General features: G+C 37.3%; 1 protein-coding gene across 1 annotated transcript in view; it reads right to left on the bottom strand.

The window, feature by feature from the left end:
* Nucleotides 1–10,643, bottom strand: part of TNKS (tankyrase) — a 185,916-nt gene extending 175,273 nt beyond the window's left edge. The window contains exon 1 of the mRNA XM_081045483.1: nucleotides 9,900–10,643. Coding sequence (XP_080901609.1) covers nucleotides 9,900–10,572 — 673 coding nt within the window. The 5' untranslated portion in view covers nucleotides 10,573–10,643. The remainder of the gene's footprint in view (nucleotides 1–9,899) is intronic.
* Nucleotides 10,644–14,795: the final 4,152 nt, after the last annotated feature.

Below are 14,795 nucleotides of genomic sequence, written 5' to 3'. Positions count from 1 at the left end.
CACTCCAAGGCAGTTGTTGCTATTTTTGTTAGTTTTTATACTATTATTTAGTAACAATATGAAAACTAAATTCATTCATATATGCCAACAGAGCAATGAAAGCACTTTGAGGACAAAGGACTGGAGTAACATATAAGGACTATTATATACACATTTAAGAAAGTCAGAAGATCAGAAATCAGAAGTGTTAACTTTCAAAGTTTCACTTACTCAGATATTTATAGAACACCTACTATGAACAATTCACTGAATTAAATACTAAACTCTTATTGCATACCTCAACTTTAACAGCTTTCGTAAAATTCCAATAGGATAACACTTACATTTTTCTACTGTTAAATTTTTGTGGATTTTTTTGGAGGAAAGGGACAACCAGGTTTCTGATAGCTTACTGTAAGTTTTTAAATTAATCCAAAAGTTTGGGATTTTTTTACCCATGAAGAATATTTTCCTGGAATAATGAAAAGCACAGTTTGGAATCTCAAGATATTAGAAAAAAAGAACTAAATGTGTTTATTAAGTATAATCCCATGTCATTTCCTTCTAAAAAAAACAAATTTCCGTAGTCAATATGAGAACCACCTGAGCTTTTGGAAATGGAGAGCTGCACATCTTATTAACAAGATGAATGAGAATGTCAAAATTGTTTCCATGGTTGGTGAATATATCAGAATGAAGGCAACTCATCTTTTCAGTGTCTGGTTATACGCACACATATCCTATGTTTTCAAAAGCATTATAACTGAGCATTAACAGGGCATCAGGAGGTTTAGGTTATTCTTAAACCATACATGATGACATAGGGAGTTCAGCTTTAAGGATTTTTGGTCAATCGGTAAATTCAAACTAACTTTTTTTATTTTGTAGTTAATAAAAATAATCTAATTAACAAATGCCTCTTCACTTTTTTTCAATCTACCACAGGAAAAAAAAAAAAACATCACAAGGCCAAACAAACAAACTAACAACCTTTAGTTTAGTTTGTGTTACACTGAAAAGGGAAGAGGGAGAGGAAACTTTACATCGCTTTATTTCCCCTTTTTCTACAATTTTAAAAAAAAACAACCACTAGTCTAATTGGGATAGGGAGTTGACACCCAAAAAACAGAGTGGTGTTTTTTTTTTAAAAACAGCCTTAAAAAAGAAAAAAAAGGCTTAAGCTCATACTGCTTTAATTCTATACGCAGATGCCTTATGTGGATACCTTATGCAGATACCTGAACAAACAGGCAAAACAAGTTTCCACTTGACAAAGAACTCAGCAACTCACAGTTGGGAAAAGCAATCTTGGAGATCTAATGAAGCCTTAAAAGGAAAACCCAGTAGGCACACAAAAACAAAACACTCATAACTTGCATCAATTACTCAAAATCAAGTGATTTTTAGAACATGACCCTCAAAACTAGCCTGAGCACCTAGGTTTTAGTAGAAACCCCCACAACCCCATCCCAATCAATTCTTACTATGAATCCACATAGATGATACAAAGCATTTGGTTTCCCCAAATCAGGGCGACATCCCACCTTCCTAAGAGTTTCTGTCAGAAGAATAAACATAAGCCAAAGTAACTTCAAGGATTCTGACATAGAGGGAAAATAAGAACTTGAGACACTAGTCTCTTCAACTACATCTACTGCATATTTGACAATCGACTACCCAAAAGGCTCCTTTGTCCATGAAGCAAAAGCAGGCTATTTAATACATGTAAGAATAAGCTAATCTAGTGTTTTCACCTGCATTTCATTAACAAGACTCATGATGATGTTTATTCCTTTCCAAAATCTAACACTACAGTAAAATACATTTTCTTAGCATCACTTAAATCCCTGGATTATTTTTCTTCTCCTGGGCTCAATGCTTAAGATGCCATTTTTTAACATTTATATGCTCATAACTTGACCCTCTACGATATGTCTTTTATCCCTCAGATAAATTTCTTTGGCTTTTTAACTGCCAAAGAAACCACTTCAGGTCTGGAAGGAAGTATCACCTAATCTGTGATCTATTCCATTACTTGGGAAAAGAAGGGAATGCCCCAGAGAAATAAAAGAAAGCAAATGGCTAGACTAAACTTGTCCAAAAAGCCTCCGATGTAAATAGTCTGTGAGGAGGCCATCTTATGTATAAAATGCCCTTAGCAGCATGTCTCTGGTTAAGGTACCCTAGGGAGTGGCACACAGGCTACATAAACTGCGATAGAAAATGGTGACTTTTCATAATTTAAATGCTACTACTGTAAGAGATGTTCCTGCAAACCTTACAGAGACTTCATCTATTCTAGGTCACAGATGCTTGTCCAACATGAGAAGGAAAGACAAGGCAAGTTACCCTCACCACCTCAGACATCTATATCTATCCTTAAATTATTTAGCAATTAATGTATATAAAAATGAACAATGGAAAACAATTGAGGTCAAATCCCATGCAAAGTTCTTATAAAGAAAATTTGAGCAGAATCTCATCCTTATAGACAATACGTACCAGAAAAAAAATGCCCACAAAACAAAGTTATTATCTACTTCAAAACTAGCTAAAAGACAGTATGAAAATGATTCAAGCTATGAAAGAACAGCATACATCTGAATTAGAAGTAAGATGGCAGAACTCAGGAAATTATTCAAAATAAAAGAAAAAATCATTTCAGAAGTAAAGACTAACCAAGAAGACAAACAAAAGTGAAGAAAAAAGTACCACAGATAATGCATTATGACAGGGATCAGCAAACTATGACCCAGGCACCAAAGTGGCCATCACTTGTTTTTATAAATAAAGTTTTATTGGAACACAACAAATGGATGCTTTCATGGTACAAAAACACAGCTGAGTAGTTGAAACAGTTGATTATCTCAATATATATATACAGAAAAGGCATTTAGTAAAAGTCAATACTCTTTCATAATAAAAACACTCAACTAGGATTAAAGAGAACTTCTTCAATCTGATAAAGGACAGCTACGAAAAACTTAAAGCTAACATCATACTTAACGGTGAAATACTGAACATTTTTCGCCTAAAAGCTGGAACAAGAAAAAGATGTGTACTCTAACTACTTTCATTCAACAATGTCAAGAAAAAGAAATACAAGGCCTAATTGTCTCTACTTGCACATAATGTTTCTATAACGAAAATTCTAAAGACTCTACAAAAGAGCTACTAGAAATAATAATTTAGTTCTACAGAACTAATATACAAATAATTTAGTTCTACTGGTTAATATACAAATTGATCATATTAACAGCAAACATTTGAAAATAAACAATTTCAAAATCCATTACATCAACATTGAAAAATTAAGAATAACAAATATCATGAAAGACCTGTACACTAAAAATGACCAAAAAAAAAGTCCTAAATAATGTTCACAGATTGGAAGACTCAATATTAAGATGTCAGTTTTGGGGGGTGGCCGGTTGGCTCAGTTGGTTAGAGCACAGTGCTCATAACACCAAGGTCCTTGGTTCGATTCCCACATGGGCCAGTGAGCTGCGCCCTCCATAAATAGACTGAAAACAATGACTTAATTTGGAGCTGATGGTTCTTGGAAAAACACACTGTTCCCCAATATTCCCCAATAAAAGAAAAAAAATGTCAGTTTTCCCCAAATTAACCTGTAAATTCAACATAATCCCAAACATAATCTCAGCATGCTGTGTTGTAGAAACTGTCAATCTGATTCTAAAATTTCAGTGAAAAAGCAACCGACTTAGTAGATCCAAAGCAATCTTGAAAAAGATGAGCCAAGTTGGAGTATTTATACTATCAACTTCAAGACTAACTACAAAAACCTACAGTAACCAGGAAAATGTAATACAGGCACAAAGACAGACAAACAAATCAATAAGACAGAATGAAAAGTCTGGACAGAGATCCCCATTTATACACACATCTGATTTTTGACAATGGTGAAAAAGCAATCCAATAGAGAAAGGAAGGTCTTTTCAAAGAATAGTGCTAGAAAAACTAGATTTCCAAATGGAAAAAAAAAAAAAAACCCTCAACCCAAGCTCACAAATAACACAACAGTGAACATAAGATTGATCGCAAACCTAAATGTGAAAGCTAAAACCATACATTTTTCAGTAAGAAACACATATCTTTGTGACTTGGGGATAGGTAAAAGTTCGTGTCCAAGTCACAGATTACAGAAAGCAATAACCATAAAATATATAAATAAATTTAATTAAAAATAAAACTTCTGTTCAAAATAACTTATTAAGAAAATGAATCAGCACATTTATCTGACAAAGGACTAGAATGCAGAATATATAAAGTACTCCTAAAACTCAATAATGAAAGATAAACTTTGCCCAATAAAGGGGCAAACTTCACAAAAGATATATAAACGGCAAATAGACACATGAAAAAGTCTTAAACATTATTTAGGCTTCAAGGAAGTACAAACTAAAACCACAGTAATATACCACACATTCCTATCAGAATGGTTAAAATTAAAATATCTGAAAACATCAAATGTTGAAGATATGGAACAACTGGAACAGCCATATGTTGTTGATTGGAATGTAAAATGGCATATCCACTTTGAGAAAAGACCTGGCAGTTTCTTATAAAACTGAACATTTACCTACCATGAGGTTCAGCAATTCCAATACTAGGTACTGACCAAAGAGAAAACAAAATTTGTTCACAAAAAGAATTTTACAAGAATGTTCATAACAGTATTATTCATAAGTCAACAATGAAACAGCATTAAGGATCTAACAAAAGAAAGAATAAATAAACTGTCGAATATTCATATAATGAAATACTATTCAGCAGTAAAAGGGAGTTACTGACACGTTACATCAAACACATTACACTGAGCAAAAGAAGCCTTACAGAAAAAGAGTAAATATTGTAAGATTACATCGATATGAACTTCTAAAACAGGCACCTCTTAATCTACAATGAAAAGTCAAAATAGTGTGTCTCTGGAGGAGGGGAGGGGCAGAGATTGAGGGAAGGGACACAAGGAAACTTTCTGAGGTTATTTTGACTTTCTATAAGGGTTTGAGTTACACAGGTGTTTGCATTTGTCAAAACTCAATGAATGTACACATAAGATTTGTGTAGATTTTACATTAAAAGACAAATCTTGAAACAAATTCTGAACTCTAGATAAGGATATACACATGGGTGTGTTTAGAGGAAGTTGCACAGATGCCTGCAATTTACATTGACATGCATTGAAAAAAAGGATAAATTGATGGATGAAGAAAAATACTAAAGCAGGTAGACATGTAAGAGGAATCATACAGTATTTAATGAAAACAATCCTCTATTGTTGAACAGTTTACTTTATAATCATTGTTTTGCTATTAGATACTTTTATATAACATCTTACACATAGGTGATTTGTTCTTTAAATCATCTGCTTCCAAAGAGTGTTATCATTAAGGCAAAAGAAAGAGACACTTTGCACATCTTTCTAACTACAAGTTCTACATGAACTTTTTTTAAGTGGTACCGTAAGCAAAGCATAAAAGTTTAAGAAAAAACTAAGTATGATAATCCAACCTGTGGCCAACAATTTCAAGTCTGAGAAGATATTTATGAAACTAGTTCCTTTTTGTCTAGTATTACCAAATCAGACCCTTCTTAAATCCTGAAGCAGGACGTTTGGTTAAAAGTATAATTAAGGACCTTGACCTTGAGTGAAAAGTACGAAAAGATTACCACCCCAGGACTGAGCATTCTGACTCATTTTCTTACCCACTGATGGGCAACAGTTTGGAGGACACAACGCTTTTTTTTCACTAGGAACGAAATTTGCACAGTGACGAGGAAATACAAAGACAAGCATGGTCATGCTGAAAAATCAGAAGAGACAAGCATGAGTCAGGCAACCTTTACATGGTTAAATGTGTGTTGTAGATACCATCCAAATCCAAAGAAAGCATAAAACTGCCATACATACTTTGCTGGTTTTGATACCAAAATACTTCATATTACATATGCTAATCCAAGTCACATGTTAATTAATGACCAGGAAGCCTATCTCAAAATGTATTCAATTTAAAGTAAATACTATGGAATCTCAGAATTCAATGCTTTATTAAAAACATTTTTTTAAAAAAGAGCTCATTTGAACTTTTCTTTAAAAAGAGACCTCATCAGAATATACTGATCCTTTAACAAAAACATGTCACTACTAGGCACTGAACCAAGGAGATATCATCACTCTAAATTGATACTATTTATAAAGCCTTGACTGCTGTCCTCTGAACAATAGAAAACCTGAGTCAAGGGTCTTATCTGTAAAAGAGAAAGTCTTACATAAACTCTAGTCAACAACAAAAGACTGGGTCATTTTGATATGGCCATCTTAAGAAGGCATTAGAAATAGTTTTGAGAATCTGTATCAACAATGGAAATTGAAGATTATGTTCCTAATTGTGGATAGGGAGATTCCATTATTAATATTGTCTCTAAGCCATATTTAAACAAATAATTATCACAGTCCAAAATGGGATAGAAAGGTTCTTAATTGTGCTGCTGGAAAGAATTATGGTTACTCTTACGATAATATTTTTAAAAGTTACAAGTGTTTCCTATAAAAATGGTTTCGTTTCATTCTACAGACGCAACTGCAAACTCATTTTCTTAATGGAAATACAGGCATGAATTGATATGCTTCCTTTCAATCTTCATTCGGCTAGCTTGGATTCATCTTTTAAATCTCTGCTTAAAAACTCTCTTGATCTACAAAGACTTCCTTATGTTTTAAAATCAGTACAAGAGTCCCTATTACCTGCTCCAACAGACAATATGCAGTACTTTTCCTATCACTCTGAGTTACACACTTTGAGGGTTTTTGTTATTATTGTTCTTGTTTAGTCTTCTGCACTAGACTGTAAGCTCCATAAGGGTAATGACTAGCTGTCATTTAGAAATTGTGTCAATATTTTTAACACCTGATCTATAATAAGTAATAAAATGTTTGTGGAAAAATGAACTAGAAATTTTAAGCTTTTCCCTCCAAGGGATTGTACCAATTTCCTATCTTTAAACAGCTATTCCAGGACAACTGAATGACTAGCATTCTAACCAACTAATAATCAACTGAGAATTTTTAACTACGCAGCCTATCCATGGTGGAGAAGACTAGACTTAACAAAGCTTTAACGCTATGGACACAAACGTAAGGTGTGGTAAACTGACTACAAGGTGTTACTATGTTTTTACACCATGGAGAGTTTTATACTGTGTTTGTTTTATCTGTTTTCCAGAAATGAAGTAAAAAAAAAAAAATTTCTACATAAGTCAGTTCAAGGTTTGGTTCTCATAACTACAGTGTAATTATAGGACTGTTTGTCTTCTAGCTTTTCTGGGTACACATAAAACTTTAAAACAGAATAAAAAGTAACTATTGAGACAGATTTGGGAAACAAGCCTATTTTATGTGTGGCTAATCCTACATAAGTACATTATTACACAAATAAGTATAACTATCATTTGTGATTGCTTACAATGCAGTATGCTTAGGAATAACAAGATTTGTGAGACAATACTTATTTTTATTTCCCTAAAATACTTATTAATACTTATTAAAATACTTATTTTTATTTCCCTAAAATACTTATTTTTATTTCCCTAAAAATAAGATCTAACCAGAAAATAAGCCCTAGCATGATTTTTCAGGGTGATAACTCCTGAACATAAGCCCTAATGCATCTTTTGGAGCAAACCTTAAAATAAAACCTGATCTTATTTTGGGGGAAACACCGTATGTTAAAATAGTCAACTTTGGAAAAATATGCAAAAATAAACAATTTCAAGAATGGATCCAGAGGGAAAGGAGGTCAAATATATGTGATGGAAGGAGAACCGACTGAGTAGTGAACACACAATACAATATATAGATAATGCATTATAGAAATGTACACTTGAAACCTATATAATTTTACTAAATAATGTCACCCCAATAAATGTAATAAAAAAAGAATGGATCCAGTGATCTAATAAATGATTTCCTGTATTTCACATATTGCTGATCATGACCCATTAAGGAGTCACAAACAGCATTTGCAAAAAATGAAATGGAATAGGATATAAATATCAGAATCAACATACACGTATGTAATAAGGGAAAGTATTGTTTCCTGACATTTTTTTTGATTCAGTTTTCGTGTGTATGTAACAATGTAAAATATGTTTCTAAGTATAGGCTGCAATTAAAAAGCAAACAACAAAAAAAGTGTGAATGCTACTCTTGGAGTATATGCCCCCAAGTAGAAACTCTCCATCAAAATTATAAAAATGAAAAGTGACATTAACACAGGTATAGGCTATAATAGCTTAAGCTTGATTTCACAAGCTCTAAAATCAAACTGTTTTGAGTTAAAGTACAGGTTTCACTACTTATATGTGAATTTGGACTTATTTTAAGAGTATGTGCTTCACTGTTGTCACCTGTAAAATGAGGATAGTACGGGGTGCCCAAACTTTTTTCAACGTTTTTCACCAAGGGCCATGTGCGGTAAAATACACAAACAGCCCGGCTACTCACTCAGGTGAAGTACGTATTGCCTCGCCTGGATTATTGAAGTAAACTAAATATATTTTTGGAATTTGCTGCGGGCCAATTAACAATGGATCATGGGCCGCAGGTGGCCCCACGGGCAGCAGTTTGGACACCCCTGGGATAGTATCTTCCAAGTTGTGGCAAAAATGAATAATACATAGAGCAAGCTCTTAACAAATGTTTTAACAAATTAAAGGCATGATATATATTAGAAACATACCAAGAAACTTAACAGGAGGTAACTTCTGCTTGTTATCTGTGATGTTTGTGTGTGGGTGGTGCTTTTACATTTTGTATATTTTTGTCCTATATGAATTTTATAATGTATATATAACATGTACGTTTCTAATGTAATGTTTCTGATGTACATAACATTATAACCTTTATTTTAAGAAACATCAACAGTAGCTATCTTGGCAGGGAGATCATGTCCTTTGTTTTTGTTTCCTATTTCTGTATTTTATAAAAACATATTAGGTGTTTTTAAAAGAAAATAGTGAACGACTGGCTTTAAAAAAAAAGTGTGTGCTCCAGGGTTTAGGAATTAGCACTTGTTTTGGAGAACTTATGTGCCAAATGCTTGACTAAATCAGGGTTTAGGAATTAGCACTTTTTTGGGAGAACTCACGTGCCAAATGCTTCTCAGTAAATCCTCACACAACCTTAGTAACATCATTTTTGCCATGAGAAAACTGAGGCGACTGAGAATGAGGTAAACTGTCTGTTAAACAGCTAACAAATACCAGCGTCCTGAACTTCAAAGCCTGTATTTTTCTACTATCACATCATGCATCCAAATATATTCTCCTCCAGTTATTTCATAGAGGCATATTTTGATCTACCCCGTTAAGAATGTAAACTCCTTGAAACAAGGGGAAACTCACAAACTTCACTCATGTGTTTCCCTGGCTTAGAGGCTGCTACAGATCCTTAAACATGTGAGTTACATCCAGTGTCTTGTGGTCTAGACTGTCCGCATGGGACATACCCTGATCGTAAAAACCGAAATAAAGTAGGAAACAAACAGCAAAACTACTCTGAGACTGGCCAAACCTAACTTGACTCTTACACACTTGGAGCTGAAAAAGTTTAAGTGCACCCACATCCCGAGACTCCAGCTAAGGGGATTTGGGTGGGAATGAGTGCAAGCATCACGGATGGATCCCCACACTGCCCACCCACGCCCCCCACCCCACCGCACCCACCCCCGTCACCAGGCACTACCTAAAGAAAGGATCCTCTATCTAGTCTTCCGGTGAGGTGTTCAAGAACCATAGCCACGCCCACATTTGGTTCCATTCCAATAACTTTTCTTGCCCTGCCGGGACCCCCGTCCCCAACGCCGAAACCCTTAATACATAATGCAGAAGTCACTGACCTGCAGCGAAGTGCAGGGGAGAAGACTTCCGGCCGGCCATGTCCTTAGCATTCACGTTTGCCGCGTCCACCAGCCTCTTTACCCGGGACACGTCCCCATTGCGACAGGCTTCCAACAGTTCCCGCAGCGCCCCGCTCACTGCTGGACCCCCTTGCCCAGGTCCCGCTGCCCCGGGCCCCAGTGTTGCTGTGGTGCTAACTCCGGCCGCCTCGGGGCTCTCCGCCAAGCTCGATCCAGGGGAGGATGGAGAGGAAGATGAGGAAGAAGTCGGGGAAGAAGAGGACGACGGTGAATTGTTGCTGCTCCCGCCGGCTGGGTTGGGAGCCACCCCAACCGCAGACGAAGCAGAAACCGCCGGGACCACGGGAGCGGCGGTGACAGTACAGATTGTGCTGGTGGTATTGCAACAGCTGGTACTGTCAACCGGGTCCGGGGATCGGGGCCTGTCGGGCGGATCCCGACTGCCATCCCCCTCCGGCAGCGCTAGGCCGTGCCGCGGGGAGGCGAAGGGGACCAGGCCACCCGCCGTGGGGGAGGCTGGGGTGGTCCCGGGGGCCAGGCCGGGGCTGAGTGGTGGGGGAGGTGGCGGCGGCGGCGCCGAAGCCCCTGGGGCGGGCTGGAGCTGTTGCTGATGATGATGGTGATGATGCTGAGAGCGACGCGACGCCGCCATCTTCGGACTCCCCCAGCACTGTCACTGCGGCAACGGCCCCACCCCCCGCCCTCACTTCCGACTGCTGGGCCAATTAACATCCAGCGCACAGGAAATGATGCGAGGTGGAGTGGGCGGGGTCAAAGAGAAGGAGGGAAGTATTGGGAGCTCAGAGAACAGCCACGGAAGGGGGCGTGGCCTTGTGACTGAGGGGCGGGCTTTGTGACGCTTTGGCGGGCCCGCCCGGGAGATTTGAAAGGTGAACCAGCCTGTGCCTAAATGGGAAGCTCTTGCATTTCTCCCTTTCAGCTTACTTACCTAGCCCTGCTCAGTTCTGTTGCTAAATCTCCTTCTGTCTTCCTTATCTTGCCCCACAGCCTGCTATTCAGGTGTAACTCAGTACAAGAAAAGAATGTGTCGTTTTTCATCTAACAAGTGTCCTCGACTGAAAAAGGGAATAGTATCAACCTCACAGAATTGATAGCGGGATTAAATGAGCTAACGTATACAAAGTGCTCTTGTCTTAATAAAACGTAACTATATAATTATCCCATTGGTAATTTTTTTTCCATGAAGTCCTTCCCCCACCCTTCCCCAGTTATTCCCCTCGTCTCTATATCTCTTCTTTCTAAATTTTCTCACTCTATGTACTTTGTTAGTTCTCCATTGTAAAATGTGGTTCAGATTACCAGGACTTCAAGCTCTGCCATGTACTAGCTGTGTAAATTTGGGCAAGCTATTGCACCACTCTGTCTCTCAGGTTCCCCTCAGCAAAATCCAATTAATAGTTCAAAAAATATTAACTATTAAAATTATGATTTTTCTATAACCTCTGTATTTTTATTTCTTACCTTAAGCTCAACTCAAATAATTGTGAATGTATTCCTTTCTTTTTAATTCTTTTAGGCTGAGCCTCCCCTCGCCTCCATTCCTTTCACCCCTCTTCCCTCCCCCTCCCAAACTAAGATAAAAACCTGACTGTTATCCATCACTCATCTTCAGATGCCACGCTAAAGCAACTACTTTTTTCTCTTTCCTTTGCCTATACCTACTTCCTTTTGTCTGCCATCAAAAGAGATGTACAATGCATGGGATAATCTCACTAAGGTCTTCATTTCCTGCCTCCTATCTAGTCGTAAACTAGGCTTGTGGGACTTTAGACAAACAACATTATTCCAATCGAGTGGACCCAGAGGGAGATTCTGTTTCAAGAAAAAAAACCCACCAAGATTTAGATGGGTCAAGTAGAAGTTTAGCATTGCAGAATATTAATCCAGGTGATAAATTTTTTTACATGCTATTAAATATAATTAGTGTGGTGTTAATATTCTCATCTAATTGAAAAGGTAAATTTACTTAGGACTACCACTGACATACAACAATGTCAGGAACATAATTCATATTATGAGTGACATTTATTCTCATCTAGAGTTATAGATTATAACTAACATTATCCATCTGTTTCATAAATGTGTGCCATTGTTCACAAATTGACAAATGTGTGACTGGATAGGAAAACCATCAGTGAAACTAAAATCTGTCCACAACACACATTCTCCTGGTTTTGAATCTTAAATTAATGCACAGCACAGGACAGTATTGAAAAGTGGGGGTGAGTCAATGTAATACATTAGACATCAATAACTCTGCCCCTTGACTATGGTCTTTTCCCCCTGAATGGAAAACATAAGGAATATCTCACCTGATCCCCTGTTGGCCAATTACTGATAGATCAATTACTCATAGAACACAATAAAAAGTAGTAATGTTCGCCCTAATTTAAAATGTGTCTAGTATGTCTGTTTATCAGCATAAAGTAAAAAAGAAAATTTCTGCTGGAGAGAAATAAAAAGGTTGAATTGCCTGAAACAGCTCTACTGACTGGTAAACTGTCTAAAAATGCATTAGATCAACTGGAAATTGCTTTTATCCCCTCCAGTGAAAGTAGTAAAGGTACTTAACATTAAGTATTTATAAGGTTTAGATTTATAACAACTAATATTGAGCTCTAAACACAAAAGGGCACATATTATTACCTAATCAATTACAGTCAAATTCAACTCTCTAAGGAATGAACTATACCCCAGTGAGGAAAACAAAGTATAGAATCAAACAAACCTGGGTTGGAATTATCTCTGAAGATTACTAGCTGGCTAATCTTGGTAGGTATGCTTCAGCTCAGTTATTCTAAAATTCTGTTTTTATTTTATTTTATTGTCATGAGGATTAAAAGACCTAAGTATTTTCTAAGCACTCCCTGAATGTTATTTTCATTCTCTTATGTGGCATACATAAAGTTTTAATAAGAACTCATCGTCACTATTGATAGCTATCGCCTCACAACTTCATTTATGAAAAAGATAGTGACTGGGAATAAATATCCACCATTTTACATGTAACACAAATCTTAAGCAAAGAAAGATCAGGTTTAATTGTCTCCTCATCTGAAAATTCAAGATTCTATACAAGCCAATATCTCCAAGACTTGTTGAGGATCATACTTTTGTAGTTTCTTACCATTTTCAAAAATGTTTTCAGAAAAATCATGTCCAAGTGTTATAAAAATGTGAGCGCATAGCACTCTCTTAAGTCATATTGTTGACACAAAAGAAAGAGCCACCAACTCAAAGGGTACTCACCTGGGCTGTGTTGTGATGTTTTATTTTTTCCCCCATGGGGATCATATGGACACTTTCTAAGTTACACAATCATAAACTTGCACAGTCTCCAAATTTCAGTTAGGCTTGGTGTGTTTCTTCCATCCATATACTTCTCATTGATCTGCCCCAGATCCAAATTCACTGGTAGTATCTCAGATCTATTAAGTTTGCCAAGCCATGACGAATGTTGAACCCCAAGACTGCCTCAGGGGTCAAGTACTACCACATACTGACCATAGGGAAACTCTTACCCCTGGTGAAAGTTGGAGCAAGGACTTATGCGAGCAGAGACCACCGCACTTAATGGCTGAGATGGGAATAAGTGGCAGACAAGCAGTGAGAGGTTCCAGTCAATACCTGAACACATAGTGTGTGCCTTCTACCCACTGTCTTCTCTTACTTTCTTACAGTTGTTTGGCTTGTCGGAAATAAACGAGTGAAATCTGAGCTAAGTGGTGTTTGTGCAATTTCTCTTGGTTTTGCCTACTCCTTCATATCTTGTCTTTGTTTTGATGGTGTTACTCAGAAAACACAGTGAGTAACCCAGAAGTCATTGAACCTTTCTGTAAACCCATCGGCAAGGTGGGGATATTAAGAGTTGTGAGACATAAATGAGTTAATACGTGCCAAGTGCTTAGAACAGTTTCTGGCACATGATAAATGCTATGTAACTGTTAGCTGTTACTATTATTGAGAGCTGGGGAAGGCCTCTGGTATGGGATGTGAATAGGTTACCTGGGAGACATGATTAGTTTTGCCTGTCTGCTCAATAACAAGCAGGTTTGTTTTCATCCAGTAATGTTGACGTCCAACCTCTCATACCTACTTCTTTTGCTTTACAGTGCCATAAAGGAATGTCTATCAAGCTTGGAAACTGAAAGGGCCTCTTATATTTGGTGAAATGCAAATTGTCCCTTCTGGTTGTATCAGGGTGTTGGGGAGGTGGAGATTCTGCAAAGGAGGACACCTCAGCCCAGAAGTATGCAGGTTTATCCCTCAAAAGATTCTGCAATACCACAGTGTTGAGAAACCACTGTGGCTTTTGTGTGGGAGACCAGCACAGCTGCCAAGACCACCTCAAGAGAAACCAAACTCTGCCATAGTTCCTCAGGTCCCTGGGACCCAGGATGTTTGCAGAAGAAATCTCCCACGGAAGATGAGCTTACCACCATAAATCACCTTATATGTGAGGAGGGCCAAAAACATAAGAAAAAAAGCAAATCCAACAAATGAAAGGCACTATATTGGAGGAAATGTAATAGAGCAATCCAAAAAAAAAAATTATATCCATATTTGGAGCTTGTAGGCCAAATAATGGCACCCCAAAGATATCCATGTTTTAATCCCAGGACTCTGTGACTATGTTACCTTCCATGGAAAAATAGATTTAAGCTTGTGGATAGAATTAAGGTTGCTAATCAACTGAACTTAAAATAGGGAGATTTAACTGGGTTATGTGGGTGGGTCTCATGTAATCACAGGTGTTCCTAAAAGTAAAAAGTGGAGACAGAAAAGGAGATTGCACTGATACCATGTGAGGAGGACCCAGCCATTGCTGGCGTTGAAGATGAGGAAAGGGAGCCA

Source organism: Rhinolophus hipposideros (assembly GCF_964194185.1).
Source record: "Rhinolophus hipposideros genome assembly, chromosome: 4".
Taxonomy (NCBI): domain Eukaryota; kingdom Metazoa; phylum Chordata; class Mammalia; order Chiroptera; family Rhinolophidae; genus Rhinolophus; species Rhinolophus hipposideros.
The sequence above is the reverse complement of the archived record's forward strand: the minus strand, read 5'-3'. Positions and strand labels throughout refer to the sequence as shown.